Raw genomic sequence first — 27,112 nt, 5'->3', positions numbered from 1 at the left:
AAAGACTCTTTCTCTGGCTGCCCTTCCTTCCAGCAAAAATAAAAGCACCACTATTGGATGCCCGCCATGTACCAGGCACAGTGCTAGGCCATTTACGTGCATTATTTCCATGTAGAGGGGATGATATGTGCTCCATTTTCATCTCCAAGTGCCATGGGCATCTTGGGCTGAGTCTAGCTAGCTTTGGGACGGGTAATCAGCCAAATTTGGCCTTCGGAGGTAGAGTAGGAAGGTTGCAGTGAAAGATGAAGACAGTCCTACCGGCTGTGTCCCCACAACCAGTGTGCACACCCATGTGCGTACACTCACACAGGCACACACACACACACACACACACACACACACACACACACACACCCTCCTCTCTCTTGGCCAGGGAGATGCTGGCTCCACCAGTTGGCAGAGGCTAGATCGAGGGCAAGGAAGCTGCCACTAAGAAAGTTGAGTGCAAGAAGCCAGGGACACAGTGGGGTGAATTCTCAGCTTTCAAGGACAAGAACGTTGCCTCCAAACCAGGAGTTCTGGGAGCCCTGGAAACTCTAGGATGGAGAAAAGGAACATAGATGACGTGTCTGCTTTTTATCCCACTAATACCTCTTGAGAAGTGATATCTCTCTAAAGCCAAAGTTCCTGTGATGAGGCTTAACATGGCCACTTTGGAAAAAAACCTCAGCTCCAGGAATGTAACAACAGAAAATAATTAAGGTCTAATAAGGTCAGTGTTCCACCTTAACACCTTTTCAGTTCCAGTTAAAACCTCTACTAATTTGCCAAGAAAAACCAGCCTCACTTGGGTCTTATTATTTGAATCACGTCCTGTCTCTTAATTTAAACGAGAGACTCACATAAGGATTTTTTTTTTTTTAAATTACAATGCCGACTTTCTTCCAGTTGATTACGGTATATGACTCTCTGCTGGAAGGCCATTATTTTTTGCTATGATTTACAAAGCATTTAAAGCGAAATCAATGTAATAAATATTGAAGTATTGTAATAGATAATTCCATATATTTAACTGGAGACACCACACAGCCCTGGTTTGGGCAGCCAGGAGAGGAGCAGGGAAAGGATGGGGTGGTAGAATGACCTGGTATTCGCTTGAAGGGTGATGTCTCCTCTTTTCTCCCGGATTCAGTCAGCCAGGATTCACTGAGTTCTCCCTAAGGTCTGCACACTGTGCAAGGACTTAAGAGTGTGGGGAGTGTGGGGTGCCCAAAACATGTCCTCCAGGTGCTGTAGACGCTTCGGAGAAATTTCTCTGCACTGGAAGACCAGTAATGGAGGCCACAAGGTACCCAAGGAGGCTTGTGATGGGGAAAGGGTTCAGAAGAGGGAAAAGCCCCCCAGCGAGGGAGACACACATGGGGCACCAGCCTATGGGTTGGCCCCATAACACACATCTAGTGCAGGCAACATGCTCTGTCTACAGAGCCATTTGGATGCTGTGGGGATCTTCATAAAGATTTTGTCGACTGTACACTGCAGGCTTGTGATGGAGCTTGGGTACTGTATGCACACACACACACACACACACACACACACGCTCGCATACATACTCACACATACACAAGCACACCCACATTTAGCAGATCTTGGAGGAGGAAGATGTATTATCCCTTGCCTTCCCACCCCAAGCCTGAACCCACGCCCCAAGTCCCTAGCGCTGAACATTTTCCACCATAAATCCCAGGAGGGGGCACACAGAGGGAAAGGGAGCAGAGAGAGATTTACAGCAAACTTGCTTCCTGACACCTCTTGGCCCATCCCATAAAATAACAATATCACCAGATAAATCACACCAAGTCTCAGGGGATCTTACCCTCGTCCTTGTGGGGTCTTTGGTGGAAGTCAGTGGGACATGGTCAGAGGATTCCACCCAGCTGGGTTCTCCATGACAACATCAATCTTGTACAGCATGAGGTGGGGGGTTGTGTCTCAGACCTAATCTCTGGAGTATGAGGGGTGGGGTAGGTGGAGAGAGCATTAAGCTATCATCACCCAAGAGAGAGAGCATGGCATAAGGAATTCAGCATGGGCTCTGAGCAAATCCAGCTCAAATTCCCAGCTGTGTGACTTTGGGCAAGTTACTTAACCTTTCTGGGCCTTGGTTTACTTCTCTGTAAAAGCAGGACATAGAATATCCACTTAACAGGATATGTGTGAAGATTTGTTGAGAATAATGTATGCCAAAGTGCCTGGCGTATAGTAGGTACTCAGAAATAGTTCTGATTCAGGGGAACTGAAGTGGCACAACCTTGAAGGAGTGAGTATGTGTGTGTGGGGGGGGGCTGGGGGCTGGAAAGGGGGCACGCTCTGGCCTGAGCACCCCTAGTATCTCCAGCCGCAGGAGGATCAGGAGTTCACCCGCAGGGCAGCTGTCAGCAGCTCAGTGGATGGATGAGTGAAAGTGTAAGGGGTGGGAGGCAAAGGTGCTGAGGAGGGAGCCATCTCTTCAAATAAAAATGAAAGGAGCATGGTGGATGAAATAATGGAGCTGTTTAATAATAAGCCCCGCCCAAGGCACCTCTGCCCACTGCCAGCCCTCCTGCCCACTTCCCTGCAGTTCCGTGCCCCTGTCCCGTTTTCTGAAGTTTCCCTCAATGTAAAGGCCCATTAGTGTCCCTGATTCTTTTGGGCGGCCAGAGAGCAGGAGAACCCCTTCCCAAGTCCCTGGGCCTCTGCCCCCTCCCAGCCTTTCACATCTCCCACTGAGGGGTGACTGGGATTCGGATGCTGAGTGATGTCTGGGCAGATTAGCACCCCAAAGCTGGCAGGCCTATTAGGAGGCCTTTGTGGGGGAGGGGGTTCGGGGGGGAGAAGGGGTTTTGCCATTCTCTGAGCAACTGGATTACAGTCAGGGGATTAGGGAAGAACTCGCTGCTTAAACTGCCTCTTCACAGCCCAGCCTCTGCCCTGGCTCTCAGCCTCCTGCATTCTCAGTGGGGAATCATAGGGAGCCTTGTCTTGCCTTTAAGGTGGGTTTTTATTGTTGGTTTTTGGTGATTGGAGTCATCCTTGAGGGCAAAACCAAGTCTTTTCTTCCCCCATCCCCCAAAGTTATGACACCAAAGAGGGACTCAAAAGAGATCAGCTTGCCATCACCTCCACTAACCTTCCCCTTCCACGAGGACCTCAGCTCTGAAAATGTATCTGGAAGGTGTGGCTCAGAGAGGTGAAGTGACTTGCTCTGAATCACACAGCAAATACAGGGCAACCAAGATGGTTTCCTGACTGTGGCTGGATTGATGGGAACATGTTCTCTGCAGAGTGAGCCAGGTCTATACCAGGGTCTGGAAAGAGCCCCAGACTGTACTATTCTCCCTTACTAGGAGGAGTTATCTTCCTGAGCTTTCCTCAGAGCCAATATGAGTTTTAGAGGGAGGGGAGCCCTGCTCCCATTGGGTCTACAGTAGACCAGACCATAGCAGGAAGGGGAAAGGCGGGGAGGAGGGGAGGTAGGAAGGAGATTAGGTTTAACGACTTTAAAGTCTTAAGGTCTAGTCCCAGCACTACTACTTAACTTGCTGTGTGACCTTGGGCAAACCAACTCCCTTCTCTGACCTCAGTTTGTCTTATCTGCAAAACAGAGATAACATCTCTTTCAGAATTGTTTTGAAGGCACCGGAAGAGCATCAAGTATAGCACTTGATATGTACTAGCTGCTCAAAATAATGGTGGAGGCAGAATTGGAAGTGATTTCATTTCCTTAACCCAGAGCTGTGCCCATTCCCCAGAACAAGAGACGTCACTGCACATTCAAGCAACTGGTCCTTCCCACTAGGAGGGCAAATCCATCATGTTCAGCAACTGTTGGCCTCCCCCACCTGGTGTAAGGTTATTGGGGGGTCATGCCCCCCACACCTTGTGTTCACTTTCTAGAAAGAGGCCCAAAGCTGCCCACTCGAGCCTCGTGTGGCCCCTCGAGCCCTTTCGCTGACAAAGTGGTCATCTCTGACCTTCCTAATGACCTGTGTTCCTTCCAGCCAGAAAAGTCTATGATTCTGTGACCCCTAAAAGCCCTGCCCTACTAATGGTTTTATGATCTTCCCGAGGAATCCTCTCTTTGCCCTCCCTAACCCCCATCCCCTTTCAGTAGATCCTAGTCAAAATAAACAACGTTTATGACCAGAGTAGGATTCAAGGTCCGCCTTGCAAACAAATGCAGAGCTCTTTGAAGGTGCCTGGGGAATCCATCACATCCTGGGGTGTGATGCTCCCCAGGCCCAAGAGGAGGTGGGCCCTGGGAAGGCATGCAGGCGTGGGAAGCTGGCCTCTGGACCCAGAGTTAGAATCTGAGGATACTGTGCTGTGTCTGGGGCTCCCTCCTCAGCTCCAAGCCTGCCCTCCCTGCAAGGGAAGTGAGGGGAGAGGAGGAAAAGGACTGGGCACAGCCTGACGTGTCCACCATGATCAGCAAACTTCCCCGTCCTGTGTGTGCAGACCCCCTAGCAGGCCATGACCCGGCCTGGCATGTCATCAGGGGAAAAGGGGACAAAATAGAAGAGTGGGGGAAAAATAAAGAGGCAAATGGAGAAATTGTAAGCATGCCTGGATGAGAGGGTTAGAGCCGAAACCACACAGGTCTCAGGCCCCATCGCTACTTCCAGTGCCCACCTGGATGATGGAGTAACTGTAGCCACCTTGGGACAACTTTCCTAAAGAAAATGAATCCAACCACCTTCAGCAGAAAATCAGCCAGCGGAGGTAAAGAGAGAGAGCGGGAGAGAATTCAGGAAAGAGAAATAACCCGGCTCCATTCTGAGTTTCTCTGGGAGGCCCGAAACATCAACTTTAGTGAGAATACTGAGGGAGAACTGGAAACCCTCCATCCAGAACGAACCCCTCCCCCCCACACACACCCTCTTCAGTATCTTCAGTCGGAGAAAGGGGCCCACGGGCAGCAGCCCATGTTGTCTCAGCTCTGCCTTCCACTTGCCACGTGGATGAGACACCTCACCCGGGCTCAGCCTCCTCTGGCAGGTGCAGCTGCAAGATTTGTTTTCAAGAGGGACTCGCTCTGCCTGGGGTACAGTTGTTGGAGAATATTATGGTAGGATTCCCAAAGGCCCAAGCCTGAGAGCAGCTTTCTAGGACATGCAGCTCAAGGCTTTCATCAGTCACCGCACCAGTCTCCAGAACTGGGGCGTGGGCCTAGGGGCTGGTGTTCTCTGACTCAGGCCTGTGCCTATGCCTTCTCGCTTACCCTTCTAAAAATACTGTGCTACCCGACAGGTTAGGTGAGGAGCTAGACAGGAAATATGTGCAGGTCGCAAGGTATCTATCACATGTATCAGGTAACTGCTTATAGCATTTGCGTATAAGGCATTATAATTAAAGTTTGGCGAGTGAGGCTCAGGGAGAAGGAAGATGGGAACAAAGATGGAAAGGAACAAAGAGACAGCTAGAAATGTAGGTATGAGTCTTCCCAGGATAAATAGAGTTTGTTCAAAAATTATCCTCTTCCTAAACTGAAAGAATAATTTTAATAACTTTTTATGATCTGACGAGTTTAGAACTTTCAGCAGAATGCCCTGGTGCCCAGCACGGTGCTTTGTATATAAAAGGTCCAAGGCATAGAGTTTTAGGGATAGAAGGGCTGTGGAGAGCATCTAGGCCAGTAGGTCTCAGTGTTGGTTGAATATAGAATCACCTGGGGTGCTTTTAAAAAAATGAGCTGCTGAGCACCTATCTCCAGAGATTCTGATCTAATTGTTTGGGGTGGAGCCCAGATGCCTGTATTTTTTTCAAAGCTCCCCAGATGATTCTACTGTGCAGCCAGAGTTGAGAACCACTGGTCTGGGCCGGTATTTCACCTTACAGAGGTAGAAACTGAGGCCCAGAGAGCAGGTTACCTAGGCTCACACAGACAACTGGCAGTAGAACCAGGACCAGAGAAGCCACTCAGGTATCCTGACTCCTTTGTTAAGTGAGCAAATAGGGGATTGATCCCCTTTTGGAGGCATCTCTGTCTGCAGAGACCAGCTCCCCAACCCCTCCCCCCACCTGCACATTTTCATCAGAGGCCAGGCAGGCTGGCATTTTGACACTGTTCCTCCCAGCCTCCCAGCCTGAAAGCGTCAGGGCTCATACAGGGCAAACACCCAATTCAGATCTTGTCTGCGAGGTATGGCGTCCCCGAAAGTAACAGGGCAGCTGTTGCACCTAGCCCTTGGAGTGTCAGTGTATGCCCCAGAGCAGGGGTGCAGGAGTGTGTGTGTGCAAATGTGCACACACACGTAGATGCACACTTATGTAGAAGCCTGTGCAGAGGATTCTCCTGCATGAGGATACGCGTTCTTCCAGGCACTTACAGTGAAAGCACTTACACGTGTAGGTATAAATAGCCACATGTGGGGTAGTAGAATTTGTGTTCACGTCAGCACCCATCTACGCAGCAGTGCAGGTGTGTAAACAAAATATGTACGAGTGCACCAAAGATTCTAAAATGCTATTAGAGTTGATGTGTCTGTGATTGTGTACAGGTGCATAAAGCTGGATCTATTTTTACAGAACCTACGCTTACATTTACCAGTGGAGACATATACACGGCAATATGTATGGGCCTGGCTGGCCATGTGAATGTGTGTGACTGGCAGTTTGTGTGTGCAGGGAGAGATGTGGAGAGAAAAAAGGTTTCTGCTGTTTCCATCACATTTTTCCTAAGTAATCACTGGGAACTATACATGTTGGAAAACTGTATCTTTCATGCTTAAATATATCTCGGCATATATAAATGAAATATGATTATTGTGCCAACTGAGATGCTACACATTAACATTGTTTATCATTGATAGAATTAAATAACCCATGCAAGGTCCTGGTAGCATTTCTTACAATTTTATTTAACACTGCTTTGGCCAAGCAGCATTTGGCAAACACTACATAGACACTGTACATTACTGCAACAAATGCATAATTTGTAAGATATATAACAGAGGAATGTCATCTAAAAATTCCAACTGTCCCCTTCTTTTTTCGGGCTCAACTTATCCCCCTTCCCTCCCCAAACCTGATTAAAACCCATCCCTTCACACTTCCCTAGGAGGTCCCTGCATTTGTATTTAACAGAGATAAAATGGAGGGTGAGGATTTGGGGTGGGGGAAGAGATAACACTCTAAGACCTGGTCTCTGGAATGTTTCTGCTCCTCCCCAGTCTGCCAGAGGCAGGCCCGAGCCCCAGCAAGTGTTAAAATAGGGAGACCAAAGGAAGCATTTTTATAGGTTCTGCAGACCCTCGGGTTGACTGACAAAGTTATTCATTCAGAATGAGTAAAACGAGCATTGAACTTATCAAATTAGTAGTAAATCCTTCATTAAAAGATTCATAGTGGTGGTTCCCTGCTTCTCTTTTTTAAGGGGAAGTTGTATCCTCTCTAGAGCCCAAATGAGAAGAACTTTACACATTGTTACAGGCCTGCCAGCTCACCTTTCAAATTGTGTGCTGGCCAAGGACCTAGAATGTGGACTAAATTATGAGTGACCCGACAGAAAAGAAAAACTCAAGCGCTGGGAAGGCTGGGATCTTCATGTACAAGTCCAAACTAGAACACGAGCAAGAAAATGGTAGAACCACAAATGAGGGTCAGACAAGCTGAAAATGCTTCCTTACCAGCCACGGGGCCGTTAAAGTGGTTGTATTTACTTCTCAAAGATTAGGAATAAATAACAACTGTAGGTTTCCCCCAAATTTACAAAGGACTTCTTAATATCCCAGGAGCCAGGGCCAAGATCCCATATAAAATGTCAAAGCCCTGCTCTTTGGGATCTGTTGTTACCACCACTGGACTTCATTTTGACATGACAGTATCCAGATGAAGACAAGGGACTCCCTACACCTGCTTTCCTACGTTCTAAGTTTCTCTAACATCTTTACTATTGAGACCCCGGAGGCCTCTGAGAGGGAAAGACTAAACGTGGCCAAGTATAAATTGAACAATGATCGGACCCACCCCCACTCCCCAAATCCTCTGCCACCTGCAATGAAGCAGTCATCAGAACTATCTTCCCAGGCAGGCCCTGGCCCTTCTCCGCCAGCGGGAATATCAGCCGACCTGCTTGGGGGACAGCTGGAGTGCCCCCACCAGTAAGTATTGTATCATCTTCACATCGCTCAAGTCAGGAAGTTGGCTCTCCAGAACTTGGTGCCACATGCGCTGTCTCCTGAGTGAATATAGAAGAAAAAAAAAGAAAGAAAGAAAGGAAGAAAGAAAAAGAAAGTTTCCTAATGTTTGGATTAGAAGAAAGAATGGTAACAAGCACCCATCAATGCGTGTGTCCCTGCCCAAAACACTCACGCACGCACATGCACACAAACACACACACACACACACACACACACACACACACACACACTCCCACACATCCTGTCCATGCAGACAAATCATGAATCATCTCCGTGGCTGAACATTTTAGTGTTCAGTAATATTCTCAGAGGCCCAAGGTTTTCAGGCAAATCCCAGGTCTGTGCACAAGGACACTGCATAAATCCCTCCCCTTATGAAAGGCCAGTCTGAGCAGATGGGACCACTCTTAAGTAAACTGCTGAGCCCTCCCTTGTCCATCTCAGGAGGAGCGGCAGGGGGCTGGCTCTGCCAGCCCTGCGAGCAGAGAGCAGCAAAAGCTGCTAATTCTGAGGCTAATGTTCACATCCCCAACTTATCTCTCTGAGGGAGGTGTGCTTTTGACCACACAATCCTCCCTCCCCTCCCCCAAAGGGAAATCAGATCTTGAAGTTAAACTGGAGGAGGCCGCTGCAGACCAAGTGGTGGCCAGAGTTGGGAAAGCAAATAAGAACACTGGAGAGCTGGCCGGGGCTAGGAGGAGGTGAGAGGTGAGAGGGCCCCTCAAACCGTTTCTTTCCATGCTAAGTCTGGGGAAATAACCACACAACAGCTCCACTTTCTGATAACTTGCCTCCTTATGTTTATGAATAAAAGATTTAAAAAAAAAAAAAAAGGAAGGAAGGACCAGATAATTAAATACTCAGCTTCCTCCAGCCCATTCTGTCTGGTCCCCCACCTGCAGCCTAGGCCAAATATATACACTGCACCATCTCCCACCCCTGCCCTTACTTATCTCCCCAGGTGTGTCAGGAAGACATAAGGCAGGTGGATGAAGAAAGACAGACCCGGGCACCCCAGGTGCTCACCAGGAAATGCATGGACTGTGAAATTACACGAGGGCTGGACAACTTACCACCACGCTGGAACCCTTGGGGTACTGAAATAATTAACTTGCTAATCAGCTACACCTTGCTTTTCCCTTTCTTCCTGGAAAAAACAATTGCAGATCACGTTCACGTCAGGTTCCTATGTCAGTCACTTAGAGACAAGCAATGCTTTGGAAGAAATATACTCTCTGCCTACATGTAGTCTGAAATGGGTTGGACTAACTTAGGCCTCCTCCACTTCCCACCAGGCCTGGGGGCCACACAGAGACAGAATGTTTCTGGAGATGCAGGGTTTTTTATGTCCACGCCACAGAGCTTTTCCATCTCCACTAAGCTTTCTCGCTTTCGGCCCTCTTTAGCCTGCTTGCTGGTGCTAAACAGCCTGAGATCCATGTGGAGAAAAGAGGATTGATTAGAATCGTAATAATAATCCCCGGCGTCCGGCTTTAGTGTTCACAAAGTGTTTCCACGCATTATCTCATTCAGCCAGAGGAGGTTGGAGCTGGAGGGACCTTAGCAACCATTTAGCCCAATCCCCTTGTGTTACAGATGGGGAAACTGAGGCCTACAACGTTTAAATATCTTCTCCAAAGGCCGTAGCTAAGGACAGTGTGGCCAGGTCCCCATGTTCATTGTCTACAGATCCTGCGTCACCTCTGATCTTCTGAAAAGAGGGAAAGAACATGGTCACTGTTTTGCTCTACAGCTGATATAAACCAAAAAATTAAGAGTAGGTCCTGAGAATGAATAAAAACAACTCTTGTAAGAAATTGTTTTTGGGGTTGGGAGTGGGGGACATTAGTCTTAAGTCCTGAATGGGACATGTTAATCACTTCTCTCTGTCTCTTTGTCCCCTCATCTCCTCCCTTCTCTCCAGGTTTAAACATAAGAACATTAATGCAGTTTCAGATCTAAAGCTTAATTTGTCCGTAGGTGGGGGGGGCATTTTTCTTGGGTTCAAATCTGGCACCTATGCCTCTAGGATTTGCAGCAGAATGGGCTCGTGTATGATGTGTGTGTCCACTCACAACACTGGATTTCGTGGAGAAAAACAGGCATCTTGATCCTTTCACAGATCAGATGATTTGCAAATTAATAGCTCTTTCCCCTTGAGGCTCTGAGGAGGTGAAAAAGATTTCTGGTGACGGGTGGGGGAGGAAGGCAGAAAAATACAAAATGGGGAAAGGAAGTAAAATGACATTGCATTCTGTAAGAAAATACTTCCCTATGAATGGCACGTGTGTTTGGATGTGGGTCTGTGCATTTCCACAGGGCTGCCTTGCCCCCGTTGCCCGAGCCTGTTGGAAGGTAAGCGGTTCCTTTGTGTGTTCGTTTATTACTAAGCCCAACTCTTTTCCCTCTAAAACTCCTTCTTCTCCCTGTTGAGCTGACCATGCTTCTGGATTTATGAAGAGAGATGTTTTAGCAGAAATCCCCCAGAGTGTCCCATCAGCCCTAAATCCCAGGCCCGCTCACCCCCCCAAGACCCCATGACACACAGCATGCCAACACGGCTTCCTCTTGCCTATGCATTAGCCATCCATTGTGGCAACCTGACATCTCTCACACATAAAACCGTAAGAGAGAAATAAAATATCTGTCTCTTGGCGAAAATAAAGCTTTGCCTCCCTCCTGATGTATAGGATATAAAATAAAGCCGCGGCTCCAATAGTGGCTTTTCCTTATGCCGGAGTTGCCTTTGCACACACGGAGACAATGAAGACGGATGGTTTGGGACGAGGCCCAGCCTCCTGGGGCCGCCTTCACCCTTTTTTATTATCGATTCTCCCCCCCCTCCCTGCCTGTTTCTTTCTTCTTCACTTTCTTTCCTTTCTGGTTTGGATTTGCCTTTTATATGCCCTTCTTTTTCTTTCCTCTGGAACTTTATTCCTCTGGCTCACTTTCTTTCTATAGCATGATAGAGACAGGGAGAGAAGAGCTAAGTTTCTCACCTTCTCAGACACACCCACCAACTCTCCTGTCTCCCTCTTCTTCAGACCCCCAACTCTCTCTGGACTACCAGTCCCTATGACGAATTTTGCTGTTACTGCTTGGGGATTTGCTTTGGTCAAAGGCACAAATGTTCCCAAGGGACAATTAAGAATGTGTTTAGTGGGGTGGAGGAAGTGGATTTTTTTTTTCCTGGGGAGCTGCCCTTCTCCCCTCCTTCCTCTCCCTAGGCTGGGTGGTTTATGCATCTCAGCAGTTATTTATTTAGCCTCTGAGAAGGCCAACAGAGCAAAGCTGCCACCTCCAAGAGGTGAGGGTTGACATTCACCTTACAAACCCAAGCCTCAAAGTGTCATCAGACAGCCTTTGGGCCTTGGGTCCAAGCCAATTTAGCTACCAAGGGTCTAGCCAAGTCCAACACTTTCTCCCCTGCTTCTTTCTCCATCCTGAAAACTGGGGGTGCTCCTCATGCTCACACCTATAGATAGAACTGTCCCCCTGAGCCAGTCACAGGTACATTCACCTTCCTGCCTTCCCATATGGTGACGTGCCTACCTTTTTTCTCCTCTGTCCTGAGGCCTCACTCTTGCTAGGTGTGCATTGCGATCCACTGTGCTTCTGTGTCTCTCTACTCATGTCTGGGTGGGTTTATCTCTAGAAGCCTCTTCCCATCTTTGCCCTGACCTCAACCTTCCTGCTGCTCTCTGCATCTACCTAAGGCTATTTCCCAACCCATTCAAAACCTCGCCTGCTCTCCTCAGGGCTGCAGGACACATCCCAGCTCCTGGGAAAACTAAATAGTGACTAAAAGAAGGGGGACAGGGTCTGGGATCCTTGGGGAGCAACAGGGGTGGGGAGCTTTGTTGTTGCCTAGAGGTAGAAAATGTCCAGCAGAGGGGCAGTGGGTGGCTTTCAGCCGCTGAGATTGATGAAGGGCCTCATTGTATGTGTGGAGGGCTTCTGGTCACTCCTAATCGGAGATCTTTATTAATGCAAACATGGAGGGGCTGATGAGGCAGCAACATCTGTTGAATTCTGTCCCCCAAAAGAGGGGAGGGGGACTTAGAGCTGCCAGGTCCAGAAAGAACTCAATCCCAGTCCCAAAAGTGGTTATCTTTGGGGGTCTCTCTCTCTCCACTTGATATCTCTCCAGATATCGGCAGTGACCACCTCCATTAGGTAAGGGGAGAGAGTCAATTAGTGAGAGGATTAATTACTCGAAGGCACGAGCCCCGTTTGTCTTCTTTACTGGGTGTGAGTGTGTGTTCAGAGAGAGGAACACGGGCACGCACCCAAATACACATTGTTGTCACGCCGTCTTAGACGTTTTATTTATTTATTGGATTTGTGCCCAGAGCCGCTCACAAGCTTTTCCACCAGCGCTGTCTCCCACCAAACACGCTGCCTCCTTTTCTCCCATCTACGAATGTGCCTGTCACACACCCGCACACCCTGGACTCCTGCCTGCTGCCTGCAGGGTCCTTGGCTCTGCGTCCCTCCCCACCACCTTTTTTTTTGTCACTAGGTGTCTTTCGGGGTCTTTTTTCCCCTTTCTTTTCCTCTATTTCTCCATGCATTTCCCCCCAGCACATCTTTGCTCCTTTTATCTCCGCTTGCTTTTCCACCTTCCTCTCTTCTTTTCTCTGGTTTTCTGCCCTTATTCTTGGTGCCCTCTCCTTCACTTCTTTCTCTGCCCTGCCAACTCTTGCTTGCTCATTCCCTTCTCAGACGTCCCCGTCCTATCTTTGCTCTGGCCGCACAGTGCTGACTTGTATCTGAGCTCACACGGTCCACCTCGCTTCCCTCTCCGTGCCCAGGGTCCCTCCAGCCTTCATGGGAAGCCCAAGTGCACACCGTGAAGTCCTAGCCGGATGCTGTCCTTTCCTGGCCTTTGGGTTCCCTCCACCCTACTCTGCACCTTGGCCTCAGAATACATGGCTGGGCAAAGTACACATGGGGCACGGTGACCAGCTCCCACCCCAAACTTCTCTCCTTCAATAGTGCACTGACAGAGGGGTCTCAAGCAAACCCTCTAACTTGGGGTTCTTCCGAAGGAGATAATACTGATCCTTTCTCTTACTATGTGGTTCAGGGGAAATAGTGCTATCAACTGTAAAGTGCTGCACACAAATAGGCCAGGAGAGCGAGATGGAGTGAGATTAAGAACTTGAGGCAGGAGACAAGAGAGGCAAAGGAGAGCACAGAGAGGTCGGATCAGATCTGAGGGACCCTGGCCAAACAGTTTCCTGTTGCATGTGCGGTATCCTCAGTGAGTCTATTTGGAGTTTGCATGGCCTCCGGGACCCGCAGGCTGTCTCCCTCCTGCCTCTTCCTGGCCCCGTGTGGCTGGTTGCGCTCCATTCCTGTGGCCAGGTGCAGGTAACCACTTAGAGTCCGCTCTGCCCCAGGCGCCTTCTTTCGAGACCTCACTGCCTGTTTCTGGGGGTTGTGGGCTAGATAGGAGCGGCGCAGTGGGCGAGGGGGAAGTGGCCACAGGCTGGCCGGGCTGAACAGGCTTTGGTTCTTGTGCAGCAGGAGCCACTTGGGAACCTACAGGATTGAGGCAAGATAGGGCTCCGAACTAAGGAGGCAGATGAAGGAAGGGGTGCAGGAGAGGGTGCCTTCAGCCCCCAAAAGTGCAGGTGGCTGGGGAGGGCTGGTAGAATCCCCTCGGTGCCCAATTCCCCTGAAGGGACCCTCCTCTGGGGCTGCTCTTCAAGGCACTTCTCAGAAGAGAAACCTATAATGTGAAAGCCCTTTCCTGAGCCCTCTGGGGCCTTTTCCAAGAGTGCCTGGGGATGAGGTGGAGAGGATTCTGCAGCCACTGAGGATCCTCACGGCATCCTGTCCAGAATTTATATGACCTGGGGCGATGTACATGGTTATGGGTCTGCGTGACTTGGAGGGTGTTGGGCAGGAAAGCTCTTGTGCACTTCATTCAGGGCACAGGCAGTAGTTGGCTGTGAGGATGAGATGGAAAGGTTGATGCTCTTCACCGAGCAGACATTGGTTTAAATGCAGAACTGAGCTGAGAGGCTTCGGAGATCGTGAATTTGGAAAGCTGAGTCAGTTTTCTCTCCATGTCTCTGCGACCAATTACATTTAAAAATAAAAACTCAGTGGAAACGAAGAAAACATTAATCTAGCGTGCTGTCACGGTGAAGGCGTTAAATCTGGACTTTAAACCTAGACTCAGGAGCCAAGAGGCAGGCCTAGAGTTGTGCTCCCCGACCTGCTAGTAGACACTGGGGTTGGTTCTGTAGACCTGGAGCCATCTGGACACAGGACAAGCAGAGCTGGATGCCCTAGAGCACATGTCCTCGCCCTCAACACCTCTACCACTCTGTTTTGCCGGCAGTGACGGGCCCTCTTTCCCCCATGTCAGGATCCCAAGGTCCCTGCACCCCCAGACTGGTGGCAACCTTCTCCTGCCCACCCAAAAGAAGGCAGCGAGCCGTGGGCTCAGGAAGGGCCGGCAGCCGGGTCCAGCTGTCACCCCACAAGTCCCCCGCAGACCGGCCCCCACCCCCATGGCTCCTCTGCTTTGCATGAGAAGGAGCCCAGCTGGGGCGGGGGCGGAGGCGAGCCACTCGGGGACAGGGTCCGCTATAGACACCAGAAAGGGGCGGTTGGGTTGAGGGCGATAGTTGCAAGACAGCTGGGGGAGGGAGGAGCGTGGAGACCGCTGGACTGGACCAGCTCCTCCCGCCAGACCTCACCCAGCGCAGCGGGCTGGGGAGGCGCCTCGGGTCCGGTGGAAGAGGCGAGGACCCCTCCCTCGCCACGCAGCTCTTAGTGCCTCTCCGGGTCCTGGAGTACTGGTACCAGTACGGGTGGGCTTGCTCCTGGAAGTGTCCGGTCCGCAGGTGGAGCACAAAGCCAAGTCTGAGCCCACGAAGCCGGCCTGCTGGGTTGGAAAACCGCCCTCCCAGAGCCCCAGCCTGGGAGAGACCCGCGGAGGGGGCTGATTCGAGAGAGATAAGCAACCCGAACACCGTGGGGGGAGGGAGGGAGGGAGGGAGGGAGGGAGGGAGGGAGGGAGAGAGAGAGAGAGAGAGAGAGAGAGAGAGAGAGAGAGAGAGAGAGAGAGAGAGAGAGAGAGAGAGAGAGGCGAAGGCGAAGGCGTTAGAGGCTCGCGGCGGGACTAGATTTCGGCTTCCAATGAAAAGGTGACGTGGACAGCAAGGCAGGGGCTGTTCCGCAAGCCCTGGGGTTGCAGGGCAGTACTAGGGGAGACTTGGAGGCAGAAAAGGAACGTTGGCCGAACCCTAAAACTCCAGTCCCACGAAGCGCAAACCAAATTCGCTGTACGGGTTTCCCGGTTCGTCCGAAAAGGGTATTCCATTTGCAGACGGCTGGATTCCCTGCCTACCCGTACTCAATGCAATGGCGTTTCACTGCGCATTTTCCCCAAGTTAGCCTCGGGCGCTGTGTGGGATGTCTCAGCCCCGCATCTCGAGTGGGGGCAAAAGGCCAATCCCAAAATACCGGCTAGACCTGACTGGCTGCACACCCTTATTTCCTTCCACTCTAGGGCCGAATGCGCTTTCCTAACACCCCTTTTCCCACAAAACAGAAACAAGGAGCAAAAGATCAGAACTGCTCAGCCCTGCCACTTTCAAACTTAGGGAGAAATCCTGGTTAAGCATAGGAATGGTGCTGTGGAAACGGAATTTGGTATTTGGCTACCATGGGCTAGGGAACTGGAGTGACTCATCAAGGCTAAGGCTTTCAGGACCCGGACTCGACCCCCATATCCGGGATAATCTGCCCCCGCGGGCAGTGGTCCCGAGTTTATACTCAGAGCGGAATTAGGGAGGTATGGGCTCCCTGAAAGTGAGCTACCGAGTATGTGCACAGTCGGCAGTTGTCTGGGGAAGTTGGTGCCAACCAGAGGCCTGGAAAAGGGGAGGACAGAAATCCGGGCCCACTCTGCCCGTGTGCTGCACACCCCAAGCCACTGCAGCCGCTTTGTGGAACCCCCGGGATATTCCCCTTCCCACCGCCACTGCCACCACTCCACCCCACTCCACCCCACCCCCAGCCGCCGCTGGACCCCCGCGGTTTCCCGCCTAGTCGCTTGTTTTTGTATGTAAAAGAATCACAGTATCTTCACAATTTCTCACCCAGGTTGTAACTCCTCACCCGAGGCGCTTCCCCACCCACTCCTTTCCTCCTGCCAGGCGCCGCGCCTGCGGTCTCCCCCGCCCCCACCAGGAAACCGCCGGAATCAACTTTTCAAGACCGCGCTGCCGGAAACCGACACCCAGATCTCTCAGAGACGCGGACCCTGTGGACTTTGGGTGGAGTGGGGGAGGGGGCACAGAAGGAAGGACCGAAGGAGGGAAATTCTGCTGCCAAGTGCCCTCCCTCCACCACTTCCCCAAAGACGCGCGGGGCAAACTTCTAGGCCAAGAAAGCAAGAAGGAGGGTGCGGGGGCGGGGGGGAGCCAACATCCAATGAATTGCAAAGCCAAACTATGCACCGGGGCCGCTGGGGCTCCCGGACCCAGCTGCACCCCAACCTTCAAAAAGGCTTGATCTTGGATTATTCCCACCCTCCAGAACTCTGCCTTCCGCCTGCGCCTGAACTCGCGTGTTCTCGCAGTCCCTCCCACCAAACCCGACGCCTTACCGGAGCAGGAGGGAGCCGGGGCACCTCGCTGCCCGCCGCCCGCACCACGCGGGGCCGCGATTGCGGCCGCCACTGATCCTCTAAACGCGGTCTCCCCGCACTCTCCCCGGCCGGGGGGATGCAGAATGGTTTACAGAGGGACCGCGAGCCGCTGATTGGTCGCAGGCCGCCGTGACGTCGGCGGGCGCTGCATTAAGGCGAGGGGGCTTCCAGAGCTCAGCCAACAGCCGGGAGCAGTGACCGAGCCGCCGGAGCTGGGGAGAGACGCGCTGGGGCGGCGGACTGGGCCAGGAGACCAGGGACAGAGGGACGCTTGTCCAGGGAGAGCCAGCAACGAACCGCGGCCTGGGCGGCGACAGCTGCGGCCAGTGCCGAGCTGTTCCCGCGGCGCAGAACTCTAGCCGCTGCACCAGGACGTTTTTAAAAGCTCTCCAAGCTACTCCCCCTCCTCCCGACTCCTCCCGCTGCAAAAGGGGAAAAAAAGGAAGGAAGGAAAGAGGCTAGAAAGGAAACCCAGATTTGCCACTACAACGAAAAAACAGGGGAAAAGAAAAAGTCGAGCGACTGTAGGGTTGGACGCAGGCAGCCGGAGCGTTGGGCCAGCGATGCGGGGCTGCGCGCCCAGGCGGCCGCGAATGGTGACTGGAGCCACGATGCACGGCCAGGCGCGGTGAGGAGCCAGCCGGTATCATCTCCTCGAAGGAGTCCAGGCGCAGGGAGGGCGGTCCCGAGAACACGGAGGCCGCCAGGCAGGCCACCGGTCGAGGTGACGGGGCTGGGGCGGTGGGAAGCGAGCGAGCGCGTCTGGCTGCGTCCGCCCGGAGTTGTCCCTCTCCGTTCTCGATTGACACAAACACTTCTCCAAAAGGGGGGGAAATCTAAGCAAGAACTACAGTCAACAACGAGATCTTCCTTCCACCCTCCCCTCCCTCCCACCCCCTTCGGCCTGCCCCGCCCCCTCCCCCGGCCCACCGCGGGCGCCCAACGCATCCCGACCCGCTGCGCGATGCCGGCAGTTTAGGATCCAAAGCTTCTCTACTCATTTTGTTCTTTTCTTTTATAAAAAGAGGAGGGGAAATCCCGGTGGCTGAAAGCCGGGCACACACACACCCGTCCTCATATCCCGACAAAAGCAGATGCACTTTGACTTCTGACAGCTCTACCTCAAGCCCGAGAGAACTCAGCGGCGCTTTCCCTGCAACCCGAGCTCGCCGCGTCGTCTTCTTCCTTCTCCGTCTCCGTCTTATTTATTTATTTACGTCCCCGTCACTGTTCTCGGTGACCTTCACTCTTTCGCGGGCTCTGGGCAGAAGAGTCGCTTTCGCACTCGCCTGAGACTCTTTTCCTGGCCCCAGGAGCTGCGGCGGCGCTTCTGTGCCCCGGGGCCCTGGGACTTCCGGGCTGCACACCACTGAGGTGCCTCCCGGCCCCCATTGGCCTCGTTTCCCTCTCTTTTGATTTCCTGGTGCGGGTTTTGGCCTGCACCGCCGAGTGTGTTTCCTCTTTTTGGAGGGCCTGGAGAGTTCTCGCCAGTCGTCTTCGGGAGTCATCTCGGCCCTACCTGCTCTTCTCTCTCCGGGCCTCACCCGACCAAACCAAAGACCATGGTGCACTGTGCCGGCTGCAAAAGGCCCATCCTGGACCGCTTCCTCTTGAACGTGCTGGACAGGGCCTGGCACGTCAAGTGCGTCCAGTGCTGTGAATGTAAGTGCAACCTGACCGAGAAGTGCTTCTCCCGGGATGGCAAGCTCTACTGCAAGAACGACTTCTTTCGGTGAGTACTTCCCTCAAGCGCCTCTGCTGCTCCCTCCCCGCGGGCCCTTTCTGGCCAGCTACGGATCAGAGGTCAGCGTGGCCTCGGCGGCCGCGTTAGGAACTACCTTCGGAGAGGGCAGCCAAGTCCCACCGGCGCCCGCCTCTTCGCCAGCTGGCGCGCTGGGCGCTTGGGACGCGGCCCTGCTTGCCTCCTGGAAATTGTGGGTCCGGGCTTGGCTGCACGTACCCGGGAAGAAAAGGTCTGAGCCTGCCTCGGCCCAGAAGCCCCTCCAAGCTTGGAGGGAGGCAGCGCAGCCTCGGGTGTCAGTAGCCTCGGCTCCTGTCTTTCTCAGTGCGCGGAGCTCTCCAGCAACTGCATTCTTGGGTCCTCCTGGGTTGCTCGCTCTCCAGGCTGAGCTTAGAAGCCGAGGCTAGCTCCATGCCACTGCCTTTTCCGTCTCCGAGAGGTTTGGGCATGAACCGCCGAGCCTTTTGTAATGGAGTGTCCGAGTCGCCTGCCTTGGCAGCGACAGAGAAGAGCTCAGCCCTGGTGCCTATCCTGCACATCCCGGGTGTTCCCCAAACCCCAGCTGGCATCCAAGAAGCAGTCCGGGTAAACGGCGGCAAGGTGCCAGCGAAATGCCCCGAGGCTTCAGCCTCCACGAAGACCTTTTCCCCTGTTTCCCCCCTGCTACCCGGGGTTAGGTCTCCGCCCAACGCGGACTCGGCTCTGAGGTGAGGGCTCCACTCGGAGCTCTCCCAGGCACTGCCCCGCGCCCCTCCAGCCACCTTTTTTCGAAAACCTGGGGAGAAGTCGAGATTTCTCCCGTCGCCCCTCCTCCCTTTAGCATTTTAATTGTATTCCCTTAAACTCATTATCTTGCCACCAAATCTATACAAACACACAAGTCAACAGAGAAGAACAGAAGCAAATGGGAATTGTAATCCCCTTGTGTGGGTTTGCAATCTCGCAGTTTACTGGGCTAACTTGGTCTCTTTTCTGAGTTTATGGTTACAGATCAAACTGGGGGGGGGGGGGTTGAGCGTTCAAAGCCACCTGTCCCCAGTGCTGCCCCAGGACGCGTGGCTCCACGGAGCAAAGCGTTGTGCAGGCTGGTATTGCGGGGAAGAAACGCAGGCTAAGCCTCTGAGCCTCCGCAGGCCGTGCCAGGTTTCCCCGGTACTGGCTGGAACTGAGCCGGAGAGCGACGAACCGTGCCGGCTGCCAGTGGGCCCCAGAGGCCTTGCTCCGGTAAAGCGCGGCCAGGAACCTAGGGCCAAGCCTTTGCTCTAGCTTGCGTCAACCTGCCGGGCTTTGGGCTTGAACGTGGCAGCAGTCCAGCTGCGGCCGTCTGGGCTCTCCGCGGCTGTTTGTTTACCTGCGGCGGGACTGGACCTTGCCAACTCCCAGCCTGTGCGCGGGTCCTTTTGCGGTGAAGGAGAGGCGACAGTAGGAGAGATAAGCAGCGCTCCGGACGCGTTTATATGGGGCTCTAGTTCGAATTTGATTACTTTTCTGAATCTAATCTAAAGTGCCTCCCTCCCCTTTCCCATCGCCGCCTTGCCGCTTTCTTCTGTCGCTTTTCCCCCCTCTAGGACAACGCTAGGCGTGAGGCTAGGGGTGGGGGCAGCTTAGGCCCCTATCTCTCTCACTCTAACCCTGTGTATCTTCTCCCCGACTTTTCATGATGACCCCGCTCTCCCTGATTTTTTGGCTGCTTGATCGGCATTTCGTCTCTCTCTCTCCCTCTTCCTTTTCCATTTCCTTACCTCCTTCTTCCACTTTCTATTTCGTTCTTTTCCGTCTTTTTTCCCTGCCTCTGTCTTCCCCTGCCCCTCATTGACCCGCCACCCCCCCCCCCTGCAGGTGTTTCGGTACCAAATGCGCGGGCTGCGCGCAGGGCATCTCCCCTAGCGACCTGGTGCGGAGAGCACGCAGCAAAGTGTTTCACCTGAACTGCTTCACCTGCATGATGTGTAACAAGCAGCTCTCTACTGGAGAGGAGCTCTACATCATCGACGAGAACAAGTTCGTCTGCAAAGAGGATTACCTAAGCAACAGCAGTGTCGCCAAAGAGAACAGCCTCCATTCGGGTGAGGCCCCAATTCCCGACTCGCTGTGGGCGGGCGGGTCCTGGGGGAGGAAGGCCCGCCAAAGCAGCTGCTCACCTGTCCCTTCCTTCTCCCCAGCCACCACGGGCAGTGACCCCAGTTTGTCTCCGGACTCCCAAGACCCATCCCAGGACGACGCCAAGGACTCGGAGAGCGCCAATGTATCGGACAAGGAAGGGGGCAGCAACGAGAATGACGACCAGAACCTGGGCGCCAAGCGGCGGGGGCCGCGCACCACCATCAAAGCCAAGCAGCTGGAGACGCTGAAGGCCGCCTTCGCCGCGACGCCCAAGCCCACCCGCCATATCCGCGAGCAGCTGGCTCAGGAGACTGGCCTCAACATGCGCGTCATCCAGGTCAGGGCCCCGGCGTGCCACTCAGTTCCCCTGAGACTCACATGGCTCCTCCAGGCCAGCGTCTAGGAGTGGAGCGAATTCGTGGAGGCTGGCGGAGGGGGAGGGGAGAGGCACAGACACGTCCCTACCGCGCGACCTTTGAAGTGCCGCCTGGTGCGTAGAGCATCTGGAAATCCCTAGGTCTCCTCCTTTTTCTTGTCCAACTCAGATGATAATGGTGGCGGAGGGACGGGGAGCTCCGCAGGAGGCTGGAGGAGAGGACATTGTCAGACGTTTCGTTTTGAGTTGGGACACTTTTTTCTGTAGCACTCACGCCTGTTTAGATGGAGCAGAGAGGTCGCTGTGCATGCCGGAGTTAAACGGGTCCTCTGGTTCTGCACCACGTGATCTCCCTCTGCATCCCCAACCCCAACTTTTTGGGTTTCTTGCCCAAGTTAGACAAGCTGCAGAACAGACTTTACCTCCGGAGAGAGGAGGGACGTCCGGGGTTGAAAGTGAGGTGGTGGGGATGGGAGTCAGCCCTATTTCGGCTGTCCCGAGTGGGATGCGGAGGGGAGGCGGCCATCTGGGCAGCTGTGCGGTGATGTGAGCATTAGAGAATGCGTGTGATTCGGCTTTGATTCTTGGGCCCAAGGTTAGGTGTCCAATTCACCGTGCCTGGAGGCTCTATGAAGGTATGGGTGGATATCCCTGCGAGGTCGAATGTGCATGGGTACACATGCAGGCTGCCCTCCCTGGGAGGCCCAGCGGCCTCTGGGAGGCTGTGCAAACGTGTGCACATGTGAATGGGAGGTTGCATGTCTGTGTCACTCTGAGTGAGAGGCTGTGACTAAGTATCTGGCACTGGGTGATTGTGCGTGGGTGTGAAAAGGATATTGTGCGTTTTGGTGGCACTATCATTGGGAGACTGAGTGTCAACAGGAGGCTGTTTAGTTCTCTGTCACTATCATGCGGGGGAGGGGGCTGCCAGGGACCGTGAAAGAGAAGTTGTGTGTGTCTGACAGTACTTGTGGGGGTTGAGTGTTTCTGTATACAGCCCCGGAGAAGCTGTAACTGACAGTGTGACTGTTAGAAACAAACTCCAACTGCCTCACTTCTGGCCGGCTTGCTCAGAACCCCCAGGCAGGAATCCTGTTCACCATTGCCTTAGTGGCCGCCCTGCGCGGTCCTACTCAGAGGACCCCACCCCCCCACCCCCGCCCCTACCACCACCATCACCCTACACCACACACACACACACACACACACACACACACACACACACGAGGCCTGAAAGCTAGGCGGGGGGTGGTGAGGGGCCCGGCCCGGCCGCCTAACCCGAAGTGTGGGGTGGGATCTTTGTGGCCTCACCTCGCGGCGTGTATGCTTCAGGTCTGGTTCCAGAACCGACGCTCCAAGGAACGGAGGATGAAGCAGCTGAGCGCGCTGGGCGCCCGGCGCCACGCCTTCTTTCGCAGTCCGCGCCGGATGCGGCCGCTTGTGGACCGCCTGGAGCCGGGCGAGCTCATCCCCAACGGGCCCTTCTCTTTCTACGGAGGTGGGTGCACTGCCCCGCGCAGGGCGCGGCCAGGACGGGGTTGGCTTCGTTGGAAGCGGGTGGCACCGCGGAAGGCGCTTCTCGCTTTGTATAGAGAAGTGGAGAGATGGGTGATGGCTGGGGAGTAAGTCAAGGGGGAGGTAGTGAGACCGAGGGCCGAATTCCCGACCGTGAATGAGGCGGCTGGCTAGGTAGGGAGCTGCTCCGGTGTTTGCACCCAGCCGCCTTCCTGCTTCCAGCCCTGCGGGGGAGCCCCACAAACGGCGAGTGCCCGCGGTGCCCTCCCCAGCCGCTGGCGAGCTCGGCTCCCCGCCCTTTCTACCCCGCCCCACCCAGGGCCCCGCCCTGATATCCTCCTCCTGGTCGCTCCGCAGATTACCAGAGCGAGTACTACGGGCCTGGGGGCAACTACGACTTCTTCCCGCAAGGTCCCCCGTCCTCGCAGGCTCAGACTCCAGTGGACCTGCCCTTCGTGCCGTCGTCCGGGCCGTCCGGGACGCCTCTGGGCGGCCTAGAGCACCCGCTGCCGGGCCACCACCCGTCGAGCGAGGCGCAGCGATTCACCGACATCCTGGCGCATCCCCCGGGGGACTCCCCTAGCCCCGAGCCCAGCCTGCCCGGGCCTCTCCATTCAATGTCTGCTGAGGTCTTCGGGCCCAGTCCGCCCTTCTCGTCGCTGTCGGTCAACGGCGGGGCGAGCTATGGGAACCATCTGTCTCATCCCCCCGAAATGAACGAGGCGGCCGTGTGGTAGCGGAGTCTCGCACGGTCCGCGGAGTTCGTGGTTGTACAGAAATGAACTTTTATTTAAGAAAAATAGAAAAAAGAAAAAAAACATAAAAAGCAAGTCACTTCCCCACACCTTCCTCCAGCCTCGGGGACCATTTTCCGTCTGGGGAGACCAGATAGGAAAGGGGGACACGAAATAGGATCCAAATCTGCCTGGAGGTAGGGCTGGGATCCACGCTGGCTGGCAAGGTGCAGGACCCGGGCTCCCGAAGGGAAATGTAGACCTCTCCCCACTTCCCACCTGGACCCGGATCCGTGGAAAGACGGCGCGAGCATGCACTTCTGGCCGGCGGGCGGTACAGAAACACCCTCGGCGGCCGCAGGGGCGCACAGCCAGAGGTGACGCCAGGAGCCGCAGGGAGGGAGGCTGCAGCGGGGTGAGGGAGGTGAAGCGGCCCGGGGCGCTCCCGGGCCAGCCAGGAGAGTTCTGGCTTTGGGAAATCTATTAGTGTCGGTCTCAGAGTTCAGCAACAGCGACAACAAACTCTTACAACTTCGGAAACGCCCGACCTGCTGTACATCAGGTGGGACTATATATATATATATTTGTTTTTGGGTGGTTTTTTTTTTTTTTTTTGGTCTCTCTGGGTTTTTTGTTTTTGCCAAAATTGCAAAATTCTAAATGTAAAGCCCTCAGTATCAACTCTTCTACCTTCACAAAGCTCTACACACACACACACACACACACACACACACACACACACACACAGGATAGGATGGTCTCCAGCCAGACCTCTCAGTAAAATGACTTGAACATCAGCTGTACAAGAAAAGTATTCTACCTTCACACACACACACACACACACACACACACACACACACAGTTAAAAAAAAGACTATTGAACTAAAAGCAGTCAACTGTTTACGTATAATGTTAAATTCAGGAGTTCAGTGTTTTACTAATATATCCTGTTTTGAAACCTCTTGTTCAAAAACAAAATGTTTTGAGCAATCAACCAAAATTGTTCATTTTCTTTTCCTGTAGATGTTCTGACAGATTTGCAGGGCTCACAGCTCACTGTGCTAGTATGTAAAAAGGTGTTTACACAAGGCAAAGAGAAAACACAATATCAGACACTTGCCAAATAGAATAATTATAGCACAAATACTGTAAAGGTGCCTGGCACCACAACCTGAGAAAGTGTTAAAAAGAAGTGTTACAAGGTTTAAGAAAAAACATCTTTGCTAATTTTTAGTCCTGTTGAACATTCATGGAATTGTTAATATGACTTATATAGACCCACACAGGTTTTATTTTTGTGTCTTTAAAATAAAAGTCCAAAATATTTAAATTTTATGGTCAAATATGCAGTCAACAGCTGCTACTTTTTTCTTTATATATTAAATTTCTCATATGTCTTTTATTGTTCTGATAAACCTAAGCTTGTGTGACCTCCAGTGCATATTAGACCATTCACTGTATGAAAGAAAACATGTTGAATAAATTTGTGAGTTTTTAATAAAAATAGAAAATCTGATGTTTAGATAATTGGTGTGTTATTTGATGTTTTAACAATTAGAAGGGAGGCAGGATGGAGAGCTGAAAGTCTCCTCAGAAGCTAGGAAGAAGAGAGACAGGATTGGGGTATCTGCTTTTACTTTGGCTGTGGTTGAACCCCACTGCTAATGCCAGCCAAGCTTTTTCTCTGTGGCTTCCTGCTGTCATTGACTACAGATTTGCTTTCCGTGGATTTAACTGATACATTTGAAGAGATGTTTGCTGATAAGTTAATAGAGAATTTGAAATAGAAATCAAATCCATGGTTAAAAATGAGTGGCCCCAGTTTGTGATTAGGCATGAGATCCCATATACTTACTCTCTCTCTCTCTCTCTCTCTCTCTCTCTCTCTCTCTCTCTCTCTCTCTCTCTCTCTCTCTCTCCTCGTCTCCGCACATGCAAAACTGGACTTGTGAATGTCAGTTATCTGCAAATATATAGTTAGAGGTGGTCCTTTTCAGTTTCAATTCATTTCCCATAGATAATCCTGCTTTCTAATTTGGTAGTTTGAAAGCTAACGTAAAATGAATGTATAGTATGACTAAAAATGAAATACTTTAATCCTTCTCACAGAAATGATATGAAATAGTTGTTTTATAGTATTTGTTACATTTAAAGTTTGCCAGAAGGAAAACTATTTTGCTTCACGCAGATACATGTTACATTTCTCTGAAAGATGAGTAAAAATAACCAATATAGAAATCAAATGTCAACTGGCAGTTGCAAATAGGTTCTGAAAAGTAGTTCAGTTCCTTCCAAGCCTTTATTAATTGTGGAAGGAATTTAAATATTTTATCTACTATGAAATACATGTGTTTTAATATCACATGCTATTAGAGTTCCAAAATTTCTTTTCCATATCACCTAGATTTCAATACGGGTTATTTATTTCCTTATTTTTTAAAAAAATCAAGGTTTTACATTAAGTCGTATGTAATTTCCAGTGTTTGCATATTTTGTTGAGACACAACCAACTGTATCTTTCCTGCCAAGAAGTCTTTAAAATAAGGAATATTTCACTGCATCCATATGACGGCTTATGCAATGGGAAGGACCATCAGGGAGGAATCTGACAGTGGTCTTCCAGAAATCCAGATTTGTGAAATACAGGGGAGACTTGAAATTCCTAGCCTCTGCATGCAGCACATTATCTGCTTTGTATACAATCACTGGATCGGCTTGTTTTTGCCCTTTTGTCATTTCTATACCTTAAATCATCGCCAACTTATTCATTATAGCCACCCCCTTTAAAGACATTCATTTAACTGAACGTTTGCTCATTGGGAAGCTGCATTTTCCTATCAAGCCTGCTGAATTATTTAGCAGCTTTATTGTGGAGTGGAGTACTTGATAAGAAGCATTTTAGAGTTGGGCGCTCGGTGTGGACACAATTCTTCTCTCTGACTCGGTGGTAGCAACTCAGTCTTTCCCCCCTGGGTGCTGTATCCTGAACCTTAACGAACACCTGAACAGGTGGCAAAGCTTAGCAGTCAGCTTTGGAGCCGCTGAGAGAAGGAGGTCTAGAAATGTCAGGGACTGTTTTCTTTCCCATCAGACCCAACTGCCCACCTCTGGTCTTGAGGTGCAGAGAAGCTCTGCACCATCCCTATGCAGCAGGGCTGAGGGCTCTTGGGAGAGGTGCGGGGACAGAGAGGAGTGCCAAGTCGGTCCCTTCCCGCCCAGGGCGGCAGTCTCCTCTGTGGCCAGGCTTGGCAGCCTGGTTCCTCTCTGCGGCCATATTAAAGCCACCACCTCTGTGCCTTTTGCCACCTACCCTCAGAGTAGGTGGGGGGAGGGGGGGTGGGAACCACCATCTGCCCTGGGTGAGGGAGGCAAAGCTCACCCAACGAATTTCTCCAGGTTGGGGAAGGCTTGAGGAGGCCAGGGGCTACTATGGAGTGAGAAAAGGTGAGGGAGGACTATGCATGGAGAGCCGGGACAGGCATTGGCAGTGGTCTGGGAACTGGAGTTTGATAGCATCTGAGAAGAGAGGAGAGAGGCAGGTAAGAACCTGGTTTCCCTAAACTCTTGAAACTCCTAGTCCTGTGACAGACAGTTGATTGGGACGATGAGGGGTTATCCAATATCACTCCTGCACATCCTCTGCTATTCCTGCATCTGCCTGCCACTTTGCAGCCCTTAGGCATCAGGCAGAGGGACTGTGAACCAGGAGACCCTCTGATCGTCTCTGGAGAAAATTGTTCTTTTGGAAATGTCCTCCTATTTATTCCCATCCCCCTGCTTCTTTCATCTGCTGTTATTTCCAGAGGAGTCAGAGGTTTACATTTTTTCTAGGAGGTATATAGTCTT

The 27,112-nt window shown here is 52.2% G+C and overlaps 1 protein-coding gene and 1 long non-coding RNA gene across 6 annotated transcripts in view; one reads left to right on the top strand and one right to left on the bottom strand.

Annotated features, from left to right (window-relative positions):
- LOC141568807 (uncharacterized) overlaps positions 1 to 16,866 on the bottom strand; it is a 24,034-nt gene extending 7,168 nt beyond the window's left edge. For 2 of the 4 annotated variants that reach the window (XR_016022863.1, XR_016022865.1), the window contains exons 1-2: positions 16,756 to 16,864; positions 8,053 to 8,161 (exon numbers count right to left, since the gene is read on the bottom strand). This is a non-coding gene — a long non-coding RNA (uncharacterized LOC141568807). Of the gene's footprint in view, positions 1 to 1,819; positions 1,949 to 8,052; positions 8,162 to 9,196; positions 9,271 to 16,755 lie in introns of all 4 variants that reach the window. The other 2 variants (XR_016022866.1, XR_016022864.1) reach the window with 2 other exon arrangements.
- On the top strand, positions 16,210 to 24,793 carry LHX1 (LIM homeobox 1). Of its 2 annotated transcripts, XM_019732597.3 has the most exons (6): positions 16,210 to 17,521; positions 17,823 to 18,529; positions 20,378 to 20,604; positions 20,701 to 20,978; positions 22,350 to 22,515; positions 22,890 to 24,793. In XM_019732597.3, exons 2-6 carry the CDS (start codon positions 18,360 to 18,362, stop codon positions 23,267 to 23,269), a joined length of 1,221 nt encoding a protein of 406 aa, XP_019588156.1. In that variant the 5' UTR covers positions 16,210 to 17,521; positions 17,823 to 18,359; the 3' UTR covers positions 23,270 to 24,793. The 2 variants fall into 2 exon arrangements, with proteins under 2 accessions (XP_019588156.1, XP_019588155.1); XM_019732596.3 differs by having other exon boundaries at positions 16,210 to 18,529.
- The last annotated feature ends 2,319 nt before the right edge of the window (positions 24,794 to 27,112 follow it).

This window comes from Rhinolophus sinicus, chromosome 12 (genome assembly GCF_057876585.1).
Source record: "Rhinolophus sinicus isolate RSI-liver-muscle chromosome 12, RSI-T2T, whole genome shotgun sequence".
In the NCBI taxonomy this organism is placed as follows: Eukaryota; Metazoa; Chordata; class Mammalia; order Chiroptera; family Rhinolophidae; genus Rhinolophus; species Rhinolophus sinicus.
Note: the sequence above shows the minus strand (reverse complement) of the source record. Positions and strands in the feature narration are given on the sequence as shown.

Bases quoted from the DNA above. Each gene is read 5' to 3' on its own strand.
- LHX1 (XM_019732597.3), top strand. From the start codon at position 18,360: ATGGTGCACTGTGCCGGCTGCAAAAGGCCCATCCTGGACCGCTTCCTC. The intron at 18,530-20,377 runs GTGAGTACTTCC...CCCCCCCTGCAG, and splicing joins TGCAAGAACGACTTCTTTCG to GTGTTTCGGTACCAAATGCG. The intron at 20,605-20,700 runs GTGAGGCCCCAA...CCTTCTCCCCAG, and splicing joins AGAGAACAGCCTCCATTCGG to CCACCACGGGCAGTGACCCC.